General features: G+C 33.6%; 2 protein-coding genes across 3 annotated transcripts in view; one reads left to right on the top strand and one right to left on the bottom strand.

The window, feature by feature from the left end:
* The first annotated feature begins 352 nt into the window (after positions 1-352).
* Positions 353-5,375, top strand: LOC107852447 (ethylene-overproduction protein 1). 2 transcript variants are annotated; one of them, XM_016697474.2, is made up of 5 exons: positions 353-676; positions 783-2,798; positions 3,204-3,495; positions 3,579-3,888; positions 4,694-5,375. In XM_016697474.2, the coding sequence occupies exons 2-5, from the start codon at positions 790-792 to the stop codon at positions 4,927-4,929; spliced, it is 2,847 nt and encodes a 948-aa protein (XP_016552960.2). In that variant the 5' UTR covers positions 353-676; positions 783-789; the 3' UTR covers positions 4,930-5,375. The 2 variants fall into 2 exon arrangements, with proteins under 2 accessions (XP_016552960.2, XP_016552959.2); XM_016697473.2 differs by having other exon boundaries at positions 353-2,798.
* Positions 4,634-18,793, bottom strand: part of LOC107852437 — a 31,122-nt gene continuing 16,962 nt past the window's right edge. Inside the window, exons 7-9 of the mRNA XM_047398225.1 lie at positions 10,871-10,940; positions 10,659-10,788; positions 4,634-5,122 (exon numbers count right to left, since the gene is read on the bottom strand). Of these exons, the coding sequence (XP_047254181.1) occupies positions 10,680-10,788; positions 10,871-10,940 (179 nt within the window). The 3' untranslated portion in view covers positions 4,634-5,122; positions 10,659-10,679. The remainder of the gene's footprint in view (positions 5,123-10,658; positions 10,789-10,870; positions 10,941-18,793) is intronic.

Raw genomic sequence — 18,793 nt, 5'->3', positions numbered from 1 at the left:
TCGGGGAAAAGCTATTATTTTAGCTTCTAAATAACTGCTTCTGCTATTCCCCAAAGTACTTAGTTTCCCCCCAAAAACTTAGCCAAACAAGTCAATTTTATAAAATAAGCATTTTAATAAAAAATAAATACTTTTGAAAAAAAAAAATAAGCTTGATCAAACAAGCCATAAATATCAGGTGTTGACCTTTTACAAATTACAAGTTGACACTTTCATACCTGAATGTATGTCAGGAAGAAAGAAGGCGCAACGTGACTTCTTTCATGGGCTCTCCTCCTTTAACGGATTTGAACACACATCCATTCCATTTCTATTGGTAAACAAAGCATAGAAAAAGAAAGAAAAAATCAACATACACGCGTAAGTGTAAATATTTGTATATCTAGAATAAAGAGTGAGTGGTTTACACTATGCATGGCCATTTCAATGGCCAGTATTATTCCTTCATCATCAATCTACATTTGTTCTTCGAGTAAACGAAGAGAAAACTCAACCCATCAATGTCCCCTTTTTCCTTTTCTTTCTTCTTCCAAGAGAAAATGTAAAATATTGGCATAATAATAATAATAATAATAATAATATAGACCTATAATTGTTAAAGCTCAAAACAACCTGCAGCACCATTGTTTTGCTCTTATTTTTCTTTTGTTTCAACTCTCAACGGTGGTGTTTGCAGGTAGTTTTCTTGTTTTTTTCTTTTAATGTTTTTGTCTGCCTTTTTGTTTTTGAGTAACCTATTGTTGAGGGAACATGCAGCATAACATTTTTGCAACGATTCGCAGTTTGAATATGATGGACGGGTGTAAAGGACCGCAAGTTTATGCTTTTAATCCATCTGGGAAAGCCACAACGAATGGTTATGGTGGGGGCGGGGGTGGAGGAACTGTTGGCGAGAAATTTCTGCAACATCTTCAAGAGAGGGTGAATTCTGTTAGATCAAAGTCTAACAGGCATTACCAAGATTTGCAACCAAAAGGTAATGTGAAATCTGCTGTTTTAGCTGAAGCCTTAGCGAGTTATGGCCTTCCTCAAACTGATTTTATTGAACCTCAGATTGAATGTTATTTGAAATCTGTCAATTTTGTGGAGACACTAGCTGATGTTTATCGTAGGATGGACAGTTGTCCTCAGTTTGAGATATCAAGGATGTATCTCGAGCAATGTGCTATATTTAGGGGGTTATCAGATCCTAAATTATTTAAGAAGTGTCTTAAGTCAGCCAGAAAACAGGCTGTTGATGTTCATTCTAAGGTTGTGCTTTCGGCGTGGTTGAGGTTTGATAGAAGAGAGGATGAGCTGCTTGGTGTATCTGCCATGGATTGTTGTGGGCGAAGTATTGAATGCCCGAAGAGTTCTTTGGTGCCAGGGTATAATCCTGAATCAGCTACTGATCCTTGTACATGTCACCAAAAACCTATACAAGATGACGATACTGAAGATTTTGCTGGAGATGAGGAATGCTCGACATCGATTACTCATGGTCATGAGGATGATTATGATATGTCATTTTGTATTGGGGATGACGAGGTAAGGTGTAGGAGATTTAATATGGCCTCACTTTCGAGGCCATTTGAAGCGATGCTGTATGATGGCTTCATGGAGTCGCGAAGGGAGAAAATAAATTTTTCACAAAATGGGATATCTGCAAAGGGGATGAAAGCAGCTGAGACGTTCAGCAGAACAAAAAGTATGGAATCTTTTGATCCAGACACTGTCTTAGAGCTTCTTTCATTGGCCAACAAGTTCTGTTGCAATGAAATGAAGTTTGCTTGTGATGCTTATTTAGCGTCGTTGGTTTCTGATATGGATAGCGCTATGTTACTTATTGAATATGGGCTGGAGGAGACTGCCTATGTTCTGGTGGCAGCTTGCTTGCAGGTACTATTGAGGGAACTTCCAAATTCTATGCACAATCCCAATGTGTCAAGGCTCTTCTGCAGTTCAGAAGGTAAGGACAGATTATCTTCTGCAGGGCATGCTTCTTTCTTGCTGTACTATTTTCTGGCCCAATCAGCTATGGAGGAGGATATGAAATCAAACACGACTGTAATGCTGTTGGAAAGACTCGGAGAATTATCAAGCGTAGGCTGGCAGAAACAGCTGGCATTCCACCAGCTAGGCTGTGTGATGCTTGAAAGAAAAGAGTATAAAGATGCTCAGAGATGTTTTGAGGCAGCTGTTGAAGCTGGCCATGTTTATTCCTTAGCTGGCATTGCAAGAGCTAATTACAAACGCGGCCATGTGTACAAGGCATATAAGTTGATGAACTCCATCATATCTGATTATACACCTTCGGGGTGGATGTATCAGGAGCGATCCCTGTATTGCCATGGCAATGAAAAGATGATGGACCTGAGTACCGCTACTGAATTGGATCCAACCCTTTCTTATCCATACAAATACAGAGCTGTTTCAATGGTTGAGGAGAACAGAATTGACGCAGCCATTTCTGAGATCAACAAGGTAATTGGTTTCAAGATATCACCCGACTGCCTTGAGCTTCGTGCTTGGTTCTTAATCGCCCTGGAGGACTATGAAGGAGCCTTAAGGGATGTCAGAGCACTGTTGACTTTGGATCCCCAGTACGTGATGTTCCACGGGAAATTGCAAGGTGATAAATTGGTGGAGCTGCTACGTCATACTGTTCAACAGCACAGTCAGGCTGATTGCTGGATGCAGCTATATGACCGATGGTCCTCTGTAGATGATATTGGCTCCTTAGCTGTTGTTCGCCACATGCTGGCGAATGACCCTGGGAAGAGTCTCTTACTGTTCAGGCAATCTCTCCTTCTTTTACGGTACGATATAAGTATATATTTAGTTTTTTTTTTGTCATTGGCAATCATTTCTGATCAGCTGCATGTTACATTGTTGGCTGTCTCCATTGAGCCACTTTAAGAATCTAGAAGCTCTTAACATTTACATCAACTTATTAATCAAAACATTTATTTTGTCTTTTTCCTTTTTGACTAAATGAAATACTTTTTGTTTGGCTATTTGAAAACTCTCTGGACGATATCAAAGTACGATGCCCAGTTCTCTATGCTAAAACATTTTTCTTAATCATAACTCTCATTTCATCATAACAACTTTGCATTAGGCAGTTGTCTTCTCATGCATGAGGAGCTCGAATTGAATACCTGGTAGGTGTTTAGAGTAATGTTCTCATGACTTCCATAAGTCTGATTGCAGTTTTATTACAGGCTGAACAGCCACAGAGCTGCAATGCGTAGTCTGAGAGAAGCCCGAAACCAAGCTACATCTGAGCATGAAAGGCTAGTCTATGAAGGATGGATATTATATGATACAGGTTATCGTGAAGAAGCTATTTCTAAAGCTGAAGAGTCCATCTCAATCCAGAGATCATTTGAAGCCTATTTCCTAAAAGCATATGTTTTATCAGAAACCAATTCAGATTCTGAGGCATCATTGTATGTAATTAAACTGCTTGAGGAAGCTCTTAGATGCCCGTCAGATGGTCTTAGGAAAGGCCAGGTCAGTACTCCTTTCAGGAATATAAAAATATATGACGTCTAATGCACAACATTATTCACTCGAAAAGTTACATACTTCTGCAGGCTCTGAGTAATCTGGCAAGTATCTATGTAGATGTTGATAATCTAGACAATGCAATTGATTGCTACATGAATGCCTTGAATATTAAGCATACACGAGCCCATCAGGGCCTGGCACGTGTTTACCATCTCAAAAATCAGAGGAAATCTGCATATGATGAGATGACAAAGTTGATTGAGAAGGCAAGCTACAATGCTTCAGCTTATGAGAAGCGTTCTGAATACTGTGATCGTGAAATGGCAAAAAATGATCTTAGAATGGCGACAAAGTTAGATCCCCTCAGGACATATCCATACAGATACAGAGCAGCGGGTAAGTTGCATCTTTTCATGCCATATGTAGCGGGGTGGAGTTCTTTTTGATTGTGGCCCTAGGTGGTCCGTCCAGTTGCTTTTGTCCAATGCAATGACATATAACTGTTTCGTGCATGCTAGTAAATGAGTTTTCATGTGTGGGCTATTCACTGTTTTGTGCACTGTCATTGTTGTTTAATTTAAAACGAACCTGTCTAGCCCAACCTAGTCTCCGTGCCACAGAGTGGACATATTTGGTGGCGGAGAAGAAATTTTGCTTCTAGCAAAAGGAATCGTGACATTAGTTTGTAGTTCAGAAGCTCAATGAAAGATTTTAGTTTGAAAGAAGCTCTTTTTCTTAGAAATATCCAATATATGGAGCAGTGATTACATCTCAAGAGTTTCTAAGTTGGATCGTGTTTGGAAATTTTTGTTAAAAGTACTGTGTATAAGAAAACTGCTTTTCGTGTGGCTCAGCAGGTTTGCTGTTCCAGAATACATGTAATTGATTGAGCGAATGTCTTGTTTTGTACTCTTTAATTTTCAACAACAGGATTAGAGTGCATCTATGCCTGTGGAGTCCAACAAAATCAAACAATATCTTCAACTAGGACATAGCTTCAGTTTCATGTCAGTTTCTTATGGGAGAAGCGACTAAAGTCACTCGGCTGTTTTACTTGAAAATTGGACTAATGTCTTAAGATATGGTCACTTTTTCTTGGTTGCCAAACATATTGCAGTGCATAGTCTCATATTTGTATGTCTATGAAGATGCAAGATATACACTAGAGAACTAATATCAGAAGATTGTAATGAATTTTCAGTTCTAATGGATGACCATAAGGAATCTGAGGCCATTTCGGAGCTAACAAAAGTCATAGCTTTCAAGCCCGACATACACCTGCTCCATCTTCGAGCAGCTTTTCATGACTCGATGAGTGAGCCCACATCTACCATCCGAGATTGTGAAGCCGCCCTGTGTCTTGACTCTAACCATGCAGATACACTTGAGCTTTATTCTAAAGCACGGCAACGATCTAATGAACAACAATCAACGTAAAAGAGCAGATAACAACATTGGCTTCTTCAGGATCATTATTTTGGAAAATCGATCACTGACTCACTTCTGCGTAAATTCTTTTAAGGTGCACACTGGGCCAGTACTAATTCATGTGATGATCCACGTTCTTTCATGTAAAAGGAATTCAGATGGGACTTCCACCAATGACCGTTATACATGGCAGCGATAAAATCTTACAGGAAAAGAACTAGAAATCAAAATAGTAATTGGAGGAAAATACCGAAAAAATTAAAAGAAAAAGTGAGGAAACATGTAAAGAGAAATGCATTCTAACTTGAAATATTTGTGAACTTCATAGAGCAGAATGCAGCTGATTCTGTTTGTAACACTGCAAAGATGGGGTTCCTTCTATAGGTACATTGAACTGCAACTAGCAATGAAGTAAATGTGTGGTACTCTGCTCAGCTCAGTCAGGGTTTTTCCAATGTGCCGGACTCCTTGTTAGTTTTTCAGTCCCTTTATGTTCTGAATTAATGCACATAGCTAGAGTATGTGTTGCAAAGAAGATGCACTTTATTTTTTAATTCTATTTTTATTTTTTAAAAACTTGCATTGCTTCAAATAGACTGTCTTAAGTAAAAATCTTTGATAGCCAAAAAATTGCAAATGAAGCATGCTCCCTTAAAGCTAATACCATAAAATTTTGAACACTTTTTAGGGGTCTGTTTGGTATGATTTATGAGGAAATAATTACATTATACAATTTAGTAGTATAATTTTATCCAATATTTGGTTGTACTTTGAATCATGTACAAAGTAATCCTTGTATATCTTAATAATCCAATTGGTGAATTATTTTCTATCATCAGTGACATGGAATAACTAATTGAGGAATAACTTATACATGGATAGAGTAGGACAAAACTAATTTTTATATTTTTCCTAGCTAGAAATCAATGAAGGTCAAGCATTCAAGGATATAATTGGAAACTAATTAATTAATAGTCTAAAAAAGTAAATGCATATTTTAAGTGATATTTTGTTTATCAAATTTAAGTGCAATCAACCAAACACCTAACAAGAAATAATCTTTGTGTTACTAATCGTTGTATAACTAATTTCTACCTAATTAATCCGTGCATTATAACCCTTGTGTAACTTGTTTTAGCGTCAAATGTGTTGAGGAGTTGTTTGGTTTGAAGACAAATTATGTTTGGATTAGTTATACTATAATTATTTGGGAGAAAATTCCTGTAGATGATCTTGTAATTCCCTTAACGCATATAGATAAGTAAAAATAATTTATAAAAGAGAGGATAATTTTAGAAAAAATAAATTAGTGTAATTTTGAATTTTAAAACATTCATTCATTTTAAGTTATAAAAGAAAATGCTAAATATTTATTTATTTGAAAATAGAGAGAGTTTTTATTAAGATCCAGATGTCTGAATCTGAATGGACATCTGAATGGTTAAGATGTTGTTTCTAGATCTAAAAATTGATTGATTAAGACTGTTTGTTTTTCAACAGTTGAATGTGCAAAATTTATTTATTTGTATATATAATTAAAAAATATAGTTCAAATAAAAAATAATTATATATCAAAAAATATTTAATTTAATACAATAAAATTATTATTTCATTGAAAAAAATATTTATGTTTGTTAGTGATAGTGGAGATGATTTGTACTGGTGGTGATAGGAATGATTGATGTTAGTGACTAATAATTTTTGTGTTGATAATTGTGATGGTAGAGATGGTTGATATTGTAGTGATTGTTATGACAGTGTCGATTGGTAGTGGTGGTGGTGGATGTGATGTGAAATTGGTTGATGTTAGTTCCTGGAGGTGTTGATTATGATGACTGAAAAACGAATGCATGATTGTTGGAGACACTGTTAGTTGTGATACTGTGGATGACTGTTAGCAGAGATAGATTATGGTGATGATAGTGGCTGAAATGATGATAGAGATGGCGATACTGGTGACAATGGTGGTGGAGGTTGTTGATGTATTAGTGGTAGTTAGTGGTGGGTGCTAGTTGTGATAGATGAGTTGGTTGGTAATGGTTGATGATGGTGGTGGCATTAGAATTGGTGTTAGCGTGGGCAGTGGATATAATTAGAATAATCAATGTGGTAGATTTTGTAGCGGCTGACAGTAGTGGTTGATAGTAATATTGGTTGTCAATGGTGGCTATGATGGTAGAAGTGATTGGTGGTGGTGGTTGATAGTGGTGTGTGGTGGTGATGGCAGATGATGTAATGTTTACTGTTAATTGTGGATAGAATGGTGGTGAATATTATTAACACAAGAATATCACTTAATGATATTAAGACTTGGTTTCAGATCTAAATGATTAAGACCTATTAAGAGCTAAAATCTTGATAAAAAATAAAATGAACTTAATGATTTGACTCTATTAAGTGCAAGCAGATGAGGCCTTAGAATGTTACTATCCAATTCACCCAAAAAAAAAAAGGAAAAAGAAGAAAAAGAAGCCGCTAACACCTTACTTGTCTTTTAAACTGCCTTTCTGTTATAATCAAACACAGAAAGAAAAAAAAAAAACAAGACGCCCGGGTGACTGAATTGGTGTAGAAACAATATTTCATAAAGAAAATCATAGATCAAATTTCACCTGGTTCTTTCTTAGTCAGTTGAGTTGGTGCAACGAGTTTAGTATTTTAAGGATATCAGTGAATTAACTTCTGTAACCTGATCCTTTCTCTGTGGAGTTTGTGGAGTTTATAGCATGAAACTTGTCTAGTGCAATTCATCTCTCTGCATTATGTTGAGTTACTCATACAAAGTTTACCTAATGCGGTTCATATATTCTATGTGGTTTGCGCGATATTATCCTACTCAGTCGAGCTCAACGCACAAAGTTTACCTAGTGCGATTCATATCTCCTGTGTGGTTATCGACTTGTTGCATATGACTTATCTGCGATTCACATCTTTCATGTGATTTTAGTGCTAGTATATAAGGTAAAATTTACCCAATACAAATTCAAAAGATAGCCACTGTGGATTTTTCTGATTTTTTCAAAAAACGAAGAAAAGAGAATCCATTTTAATATTAATCCCATTTGCAGACATACACACCCTTTCCTTTTTCAAGTAGAATAGGGAATTAGCTGCCACTATATTCTAGTATATATCAACCAACGTAGATGGAACTACAATATTATCAATGGCAACTAGAAAATCAAGCACTCGAGTTCCTCGCAAGAAAGGTTCTCTAACTCTTTTCAACAATCTACCAAACGAACTCCTTAATGAAATCCTCATAAGGCTACCAAGTAGCAAACAAGCTATTCAATTCAAATCTGTTTGCAAATGCTGGTTTTCTCTAATATCCTCTTATTATTTCATGACTTCCTCCATCGCTCATCATCGCGATAAGGATAAAACTAATCTCCCTTTACTCTTTTGTTATCACTTGATTGGGAAAATAATGGTGTAGAAGAATATATAGTGTGTCCTAAACCAAGGCGTGGTTTATCAAGTGTTGTGCATTTAGGGTTTCTCATGGGTCGGCGCGATGAAATAACATTAGAAGCAGAGGCGGATTCAGGATTCGAAGTCTGCAGGTGCCAAGTAAACTTATTGATTAAATCAAGCAAATTATTCATCTTTTTGGTCTATATTCCTTAGCCTACAAATATGACGATCAAGGATCTCAACTGAGACTTCTTAGTAGGAAAGGTTATCCTTAACTTTCACACTTTCTAAGGGAACATCAGAAACTGAATCACCAATGCATTTCTTTAACAAAGAAACATTGAATACCGGATGCACTAATGCCAAATCTGCAGGAAACTTAAGCTCATAAGCTACCTTCCCAAAATGGTTCAAGATTCTTTACGGGCCAACATAGCGGGGACTGAGTTTCCCCTTCTTTTTAAATCTCTTCACTCCCTTCATAGGTGAAATCTTCAAATAGAACAAGTCACTAACCTTAAACTCAAGATCCCTTCTCCTCATGTCTATATAAGATTTCTGACGGCTTTAGGCTGTCTTCAGCCTCTCTCAAATTAACTGAACTTTCTCCATCACCTCAAACACAGACTTTGGCCCTATCAAAGTAGCCTCGCCTGCTACAAACCAACCAATTGGAGATCTACGTCTCCTTGAGCCTCAAATGGAGCTATCCAAATTCTGCAGTGATAACTATTGTTGTAAGCAAACTCAATCAAAGGTAAGTGGTCATCCCAACTACCTTTAAAGTCAATAACATGGGCCTTCAACATGTCCTTTAAAGTTTGAATGGTCCGTTCTGCTTGACTATCTGTCTGAAGATGAAAAGTTGTACTGAGATGAACTTGGGTATTAAGACCCTTCTGAAATGCCTTCCAAAAGTGAGAGGTAAAATGAGTACCTCTATCTGAAATGATAGACAATAGAATCTTGTGCAATTTAAACAACTCTCTAATATAGAGTCTAGCATAATCCTCAGTTGAATAAAGAGTATGAACTAGCAAGAACTGAGCTGATTTGGTCTTTCTATCCACAATGACCAATATCGAATTGCGCTGACAACGCGTACGAGGAAAACCTATTACAAAATTTGTGTTCACTACTTCCCACTTCTAAGTGGGGATGCTAAACTCCTGCAATGTACCACTAGGCTTTTGGTCCTCAACTTTAACCTACTGACAGTTTGAACACTTAGCCATTAACTCTATAATATACTTCTTCATACCATTCCACCAATAGATTTCCCGTAAATTATGGTAAATCTTAGTGGTTCCAGGATGAATAGAGTACCGCATACCATGTACTTCTGCTAAGATTCGCTTTCTCAAACTATCAACACACGGAACACATAACCTACCCTAACAATAAAGCACACCATCTCCCTCTTGGGATAAAACCTCCACCTTCTAATCTCTATATTTCTCCTTCAACTTAACCAAACTAGGATCCCTATCTTATTTTTCTTTCACTTCAGCAACCAATGAAGATTCCAAACCATCTCGAACCCATATACTACCTTCAGTTAATCTACCAACCGAACTCCTAACATAGAAAGTTGATGAACCTAACAGACTAACTCCTTCTTATCGTCCTTAACATGGGCAACACTACCCATAGGCAGTCTACTAAGGGCATCCGCCAAAATATTGGCCTTGCCCAGGTGATACAACACACGCATATCATAATCTTTTAGCAACTCAAGCCACCTTCACTGACGAAAATTTAGATCTTTCTGCGTGAACACATACTGTATGCTCTTATGATCCATAAACACATCAATATGAACCCCATAAAGATAGTGCCTACCAATCTTTAAGGCACACTACTAAAAAAAGTTCAAAAAGCGATGGCCAAAAGTGATGGCGAACGTCGCTTTTTGGCCAAAAATAACAGAAAGCTGTCGCTTTTTTTCCATCTTAATAAGGGGTGTTGTCATTTTAAAACGACGGTCTGTGTCGCTTTTATTACGACATACAATGTCGCTTTTGGGAAAAAAATTAGCTATTTTTTAAAAAAACGACGTTGTGCGTCGCTTTTTGTTCTTCAGTGAAGAACACATGATGAACAAAAAGCGACATTGTGCATCATTTTTTGTACATCATGTGAAGAACACATAATAAACAAAAAATGATGGACATCGTCGTTTTATTATAAAAAAAATTCAAAAATACGACGATGTCCATCGTATATTAAAGCTAACTACATAATATATATCATATATATATATATATATATATATATTATATATATATATTTATATTAAATAATAATTAAATCTAATATACCTTGAAAACTTCAAACATCGCTTATTTAGAAACTATTGGAATGTCCGACCACTCGTGCCAAGGATATGTAAAAAGTCTCATAATGCTCTCCCTTACAGCCTCATTAACTTCTTTTGACATGGGATACCACCTGTAAATAACATAATAAGTATGTAAGCTTGAATATTTTATTAATAAAAAAAATAAACCTATCAATTGAAAAATAAACTTACGAAGATCCATCAGGCTCGATGAACACACTACCAAGTATGTCCGTATATCCAGGAACTAGACCAATCAAATCTGCATTAATTTCAAGTGACAAGGCAAACCATTTTCAAGTCATGAGTTGACAGTTCAAGTTACAACGCTAAACCAATTTAAACTCATGAATTCACATTTTCAAGTGATTACACTTTACAATTTCAAAAGACAAGTTCACCTTTCAAGAACTATTTATTAAACCAGTTTCAAGTCTCTAATCCACTTTTTAAGTGACTAATACACATTTAAAAATACTACACTTAACCATTTTCAACTCTCTAATTCACTTCTCAAATGACTAAACTTAATCATTTTCAAATCATGAATTCACATTTCAAGTATCAACACTAAACCAATTTCAAGTCATGAATTCATATTTTCAAGTGATTACACTTTACAAATTACAAAACACAAGTTCACCTTTCAAGAACTACGCGAAACCATTTTCAAGTCGCTAATCCACTTTTCAAGTGACTAGTACACATTTCAAAACACTACACCTAACAATTTTCAACTCTCTAATTCACTTATCAAATGAATAAACTTAACCATTTTCAAGTCATGAATTCACATTTCAAGTATCAACACTAAACCAATTTCAAGTCATGAATTCACATTTTAAAGTGATTACACTTTACAAATTTCAAAACACAAGTTCACCTTTCAAGAACTACATTACAGCATTTTCAAGTCTCTAATCCACTTTTCAAGTGACAAGTACACATTTCAAAACAATAAACTTAACCATTTTGAACTCTCTAATTCACTTCTCAAATGACTAAACTTAACCATTTTCAAGTCATGAATTCATATTTCAAACATAAACACTAAATCAATTTCAAGTCATGAAATCAAATTTTCAAGTGATTACACTTTACAAGTTTCTAAACACAAGTTCACCTTTCAAGAACTACGCTAAACCATTTTCAAGTCGCTAATCCACTTTTCAAGTGAGTAGTACACATTTCAAAACACTACACTTAACCATTTTCAACTCTCTAGTTCACTTTTCAAATGAATAAACTTAACCATTTTCAAGTCATGAATTCACATTTCAAGTATCAACAATAAACCAATTTCAAGTCATAAATTCACATTTTCAAGTGATTATACATTATAAATTTCAAAACACCAGTTCACCTTTCAAGCATTACATTAAACCATGTTCAAGTCTCTAATCCACTTTTCAAGTGACTAGTACACTTTTCAAAACACTACACTTAACAATTTTCAAATATCTAATTCATTTCTCAAATGACTAAACTTAACCATTTTCAAGTCATGAATTCACATTTCAAGCATCAACACTAAACCAATTTCAAGTCTTGAATTCATATTTTCAATTGATTACACATTAAAAATTTCAAAACAAAAGTTCACCTTTCAAGAACTACATTAAACCATTTTCAAGTCTCTAGTCCATTTTTGAAGTGACAAGTACACATTTCAAAACACTATATTTAACTATTTTCAACTCTCTAATTCACTTATCAAATGACTAAACCATTTTTAAGTCATGAATTCACATTTCAAGTATCAACACTAAACTAATTTCAAGTCATGAATTCTCATTTTCAAGTGATTACACTTTACAAATTCTAAAACACAAGTTCACCTTTCAAGAACTACAGTAAACCATTTTCAAGTCGCTAATCCACTTTTCAAGTGACTAGTACACATTTCAAAACACTACACTTAACCATTTTCAACTCTCTAGTTCACTTCTCAAATGACTAAACTTCACCATTTTCAAGTCATGAATTCACATTTCAAGCATCCACAATAACCCAATTTAAAGTCATGAAGTCACATTTTCAAGTGATTACACTTTACAAGTTTCAAAACACAAGTTCCCCTTAAAAGACCTACGCTAAACCATTTTCAAGTTGCCAATCCACTTTTCAAGTGACTAGTACACATTTCAAAACACTACACTTAACCATTTTCAACTCTCTAGTCACTTCTCAAATCACTAAACTTAACCATTTTCAAGTCATTAATTCACATTTCAAGCATCAACACTAAACCAATTTCAAGTCTTGAATTCACATTTTCAAGTGATTACACTTTACAAGTTTCAAAACACAAGTTCACCTTTCAAGAACTATGCTAAACCACTTTCAAGTCGCTAATCCACTTTTCAAGTGACTAGTACACATTTCAAAATACTACACTTAACCATTTTCAACTCTCTATACACTTTTTAAATGAATAAACTTAACCATTTTCAAGTCATGAATTCACATTTCAAGTATCAACACTAAACCAATTTCAAGTCAAAAATTCACATTTTCAAGTGATTACACATTACAAATTTCAAAACTCACGTTCACCTTCCAATAACTACATTAAACCATTTTCAAGTCTCTAATCCACTTTTCAAGTGACTAGTACACATTTAAAAACACTATACTTAACCATTTTTAACTCTCTAATTCACTTCACAAATGACTAAACTGAACCATTTTCAAGTCAGGAATTCACATTTCAAGCATCAACACTAAACCAATTTCAAGTCATGAATTCACATTTTCAAGTGATTACACTTTAAATATTTCAAAACACAAGTTCACCTTTCAAGAACTATGCTAATCCATTTTCAAGTCGCTAATCCACTTTTGAAGTGACAAGTACACATTTTAAAACACTACACTTAACCATTTTCAACTCTCTAATTCACTTATCAAATGACTAAACTTAACCATTTTTAAGTCATGAATTCACATTTCAAGTATCAACACTAAACTAATTTCAAGTCATGAATTCTTATTTCCAAGTGATTAAACTTTACAAATTTGAAAACACAATTTCACCTTTCAAGAATTACGCTGAACCATTTTCAAGTCGCTAATCCACTTTTCAAGTGACTAGTACACATTTTAAAACCCTACACTTAACCATTTTTAACTCTCTATTTCACTTCGCAAATGACTAAACTTAACCATTTTCAAGTCAAGAATTCACATTTCAAGCATCAACAATAACCCAATTTTAAGTCATGACGTCACATTTTCAAGTGATTACACTTTACAAGTTTCAAAACAGAAGTTCACCTTTTAAAAACAACGCTAAACCATTTTCAAGTTGCCAATCCACTTTTCAAGTGACTAGTCCACATTTCAAAACACTACACTTAACTATTTTCAACTCTCTAGTTCACTTCTCAAATGACTAAACTTAACCATTTTCAAGTCATTAATTCACATTTTAAGCATAAACACTAAACCAATTTCAAGTCATGAAAGAATTCACATTTTCAAGTGATTACACTTTACAAATTTCGAAACACAAGTTCACCTTTCAAGAACTATGCTAAACCATTTTCAAGTCGCTAACCCACTTTTCAAGTGACTAGTACACATTTCAAAACACTACACTTAACCATTTTCAACTCTCTAGTTCACTTTTCAAATGAATAAACTTAACCATTTTCAAGTCATGAATTCACATTTCAAGTATCAACACTAAACCAATTTCAAGTCATAAATTCACATTTTCAAGTGATTACACATTACAAATTTCAAAACTCACGTTCACCTTTCAATAACTACATTAAACCATTTTCAAGTCTCTAATCCACTTTTCAAGTGACTAGTACACATTTAAAAACACTATACTTAACCATTTTTAACTCTCTAATTCACTTCACAAATGACTAAACTGAAGCATTTTCAAGTCAGGAATTCATATTTCAAGCATCAACACTAGACCAATTTCAAGTCATGAATTCACATTTTCAAGTGATTACACTTTACAAATTTCAAAACACAAGTTCACCTTTCAAGAACTATGCGAATCCATTTTCAAGTCGCTAATCCACTTTTCAAGTGACTAGTACACATTTTAAAACACTACACTTAACCATTTTCAACTCTCTAATTCACTTATCAAATGACTAAACTTAACCATTTTTAAGTCATGAATTCACATTTCAAGTATCAACACTAAACTAATTTCAAGTCATGAATTCTTATTTCCAAGTGATTATACTTTACAAATTTTAAAACACAAGTTCACCTTTCAAGAATTACGATGAACCATTTTCAAGTCGCTAATCCACTTTTCAAGTGACTAGAACACATTTTAAAACACTACACTTAACCATTTTTAACTCTCTAGTTCACTTCGCAAATGACTAAACTTAACCATTTTCAAGTCAAGAATTCACATTTCAAGCATCAACAATAACCCAATTTTAAGTCATGAAGTCACATTTTCAAGTGATTACACTTTACAAGTTTCAAAACACAAGTTCACCTTTTAAAAACTACGCTAAACCATTTTCAAGTTGCCAATCCACTTTTCAAGTGACTAGTACACATTTTAAAATACTACACTTAACCATTTTCAACTCTCTAGTTCACTTCTTAAATGACTAAACTTAACCATTTTCAAGTCATTCACTCACATTTCAAGCATCAACACTAAACCAATTTCAAGTCATGAATTCACATTTTCAAGTGATTACACTTTACAAGTTTCAAAACACAAGTTCACCTTTCAAGAACTATGCTAAACCATTTTCAAGTCGCTAACCCACTTTTCAAGTGACTAGTACACATTTCAAAACACTACACTTAACCATTTTCAACTCTCTAGTTCACTTTTCAAATGAATAAACTTAACCATTTTCAAGTCATGAATTCACATTTCAAGTATCAACACTAAACCAATTTCAAGTCATAAATTCACATTTTCAATTGATTACCCATTACAAATTTCAAAATACACGTTCACCTTTCAATAACTACATTAAACCATTTTCAAGTCTCTAATCCACTTTTCAAGTGACTAGCACACATTTCAAAACACTATACTTAACCATTTTTAACTCTCTAATTCACTTCACAAATGACTAAATTGAATCATTTTCAAGTTAGGAATTCACATTTCAAGCATCAACACTAAACCAATTTCAAGTCATGAATTCTTATTTTCAAGTGATTACACTTTACAAATTTCAAAACACAAGTTCACCTTTCAAGAACTATGCTAATCCATTTTCAAGTCGCTAATCCACTTTTCAAGTGACTAGTACACATTTTAAAACACTACGCTTAACCATTTTCAACTTTCTAATTCACTTCTCAAATGACTAAACTTAAACATTTTTAAGTCATGAATTCACATTTCAAGTATCAACACTAAACTAATTTCAAGTCATGAATTCTCATTTCCAAGTGATTACACTTTACAAATTTTAAAATACAAGTTCACCTTTCAAGATCTACGCTAAATCATTTTCAAGTCGCTAATCCACTTTTCAAGTGACTAGTACACATTTCAAAACACTACACTTAACTATTTTCAACTCTCTAGTTCACTTCTCAAATGATTAAACTTAACCATTTTCAAGTCATGAATTCACATTTCAAGTGTCAACACTAAACCAATTTCAAGTCATGAATTCACATTTCAAGTGATTACGCTTTACAAATTTCAGGACACAAGTTCACCTTTCATGAACTACATTAAACCGTTTTCAATTCTCTAATCCACTTTTCAAGTGACTAGTACACATTTCAAAATTCTACACTTAACCATTTTCAACTCTCTAATTCACTTCTCAAATGACTAAACTTAACCATTTTCAAGTCATGAATTCACATTTCAAGCATCAACAATAAACCAATTTCAAGTCATGAATTCACATTTCAAGTGATTACGCTTTAAGTCATGAATTCACATTTCAAGCATCAACAATAAATGTATATTTGAGTAATTAGAATGCATTACTCTAATGGATGGTCAAATCCTGTAATTGTCACGTTTCTACCTTTAAAAATTATAAGTATGTATCTTCCACTAATTTATTCTTCTCAATATAATCAATTCTTTTAACTTCTAAAATCTATTAATTTTATGAACAAATATTAAAAAAAAATAATTAATTTTTAAACATTAGATATTTAAACTTAGCTATCAATCCTGTAGATGTATATCATTTGGACTTTGAACACATGTATCCAGTAAACCATTTGAAATTGAAATTTAATTTATACAGAGAAACAAACCTGGGACGGATTCGGAGAATCCGTCAAGAACTCCAACTTTTCTTAGTGACATTTGGTCGGTAGTAGCAGTGGTGGCGGGCGGTTGTTGGCATCGCAACTTTCTTCATCGGAAGATTTCTCCAGCTAGCCGACTAGAGCGGCAATTGGTGGCTGGTAGAGCAGGTTCGCCAGCGCTGGTGGAGCAAGTTCACCGGCTGGTTGGCGGCCGACGGGGGCAGTGGTTTTTTGTTGGTTTAGAGAGAGAAGGTAGAGAGAGGGAAGAGAGAAAAGAGAGGAGTAGCGGCTGATTTTTTGGTAAGGGATTAGGGTTTGATATTTTGTTTAAAAGGAAATAAAAGGGTGATGGGATTTCAGTCATTGGATTAATTTTAATCAACGGCTGATATTAAAATTACTTTGAAAAGGGGTCAAAAATAAAATTAATATCAATTTGGTTAAAATTGACATTAATTGTGTACAAGATGACTAGAAAATAAACACATTGAGAAATTGAATTGAATTGAATTAGGCTCGCTATTTTAATAAATATGTTAATGATGAGAAAAATAATAAGACGTCGATATAAAAATAAACTAAGCATGTAAAAATTAATGTTATATAAAATTATCAATAGTAGTAATAATAAAGACAATTCATTTGTAAATTGTGAGTGTGCACATTTACGTAAAGATAAATAAATATTAATAAAAATTATGTAAAATGTCAAATTTGAATTAATAAATTATGAAAAATAATAATTTAATAAATGTGAAAATGATGAGAAAAATAGTAAGACGTCGATATTAAAATAAACTAAGCATGTAAGAATTAATGTTACATAAAATTACTATATAAAATAGCAATATGAGAGGGGTATCATGAGGTCAAAATTGGGTGTCAACACAATTATACCAATTTAGTCCCAAAAATTAGGTCTGTGGAGGATACAGTGTACGCAGACCTTCTCAAAAACTTATTCAAGCTTGAAGATTCTTGTCAAATAAAACACATAATGTAGGATTTTTGCCGCAATTAAGATTTCATTTTCTTTCTTGTTAATTAGTTGCTACTATTTCTATTTTATGTTTATTTTCTTATTGGATAAACCAAAAATCGAACCGTTAAGGACTAATACCCGATAAACCAAAAACCAATAAAAAATATCTTATTGATTTGATTATTGGTTTAACATATTTAAAAATTGATAACCGATAAACCAAATCGATAATATATAAAATCAAACCGAACCGACCGATGCACACCCCTAATTTCAAGAAAAAAATAGTGAAAATTAATTTAATATTGACCGTTGATCAAATATGATGAACCGTTGAGATTAAAATTGAGAAGATGAGTTAAATTGGGATTAGAAATTGGGTTAAAAAAAGATTGAGTTGGAGATTTCAATTATGTTAATACAACGTATTAATATGATGAATTGTTGGTTAATTGGCTTCATTATTATAACTTCAATAGTGTATTATTACCTCGATCATATGATGTTAACGTATTATTCAAAATACTTGGATATATGAATTCAGTTAGCTAGCTTTTAACTACTATATACATCACTATACGAGAGATACGTATTTATATATATATATATATATATATATATATATATATATATATATATATTATATTTACTATCAACTTTGTAATATGTACTATATGCATCACATACACGAGTATATTACCTTGCAATACAACGTATTTTATCTTTACTCTGATGAATTATCGTTTAATTTATTAGCTTACATTATTATATTATAACTTCAACAATGTATTATTACCTTGATCAATCAATCATATGATATCAATGTATTCAATATATATAGTTGATTGACCATAAAATTCACAGTATGTACTAGATACATCACATACACATGTAAATTACCT

Source organism: Capsicum annuum, chromosome 10 (genome assembly GCF_002878395.1).
Source record: "Capsicum annuum cultivar UCD-10X-F1 chromosome 10, UCD10Xv1.1, whole genome shotgun sequence".
In the NCBI taxonomy this organism is placed as follows: domain Eukaryota; kingdom Viridiplantae; phylum Streptophyta; class Magnoliopsida; order Solanales; family Solanaceae; genus Capsicum; species Capsicum annuum.
Note: the sequence above shows the minus strand (reverse complement) of the source record. Positions and strands in the feature narration are given on the sequence as shown.

Coding starts and splice junctions, on each gene's coding strand:
- LOC107852447 (XM_016697473.2), top strand. CDS start 751: ATGCAGCATAACATTTTTGCAACGATTCGCAGTTTGAATATGATGGAC. Junction 2,799..3,203: donor CAATCTCTCCTTCTTTTACG/GTACGATATAAG, acceptor GTTTTATTACAG/GCTGAACAGCCACAGAGCTG. Junction 3,496..3,578: donor ATGGTCTTAGGAAAGGCCAG/GTCAGTACTCCT, acceptor ATACTTCTGCAG/GCTCTGAGTAATCTGGCAAG.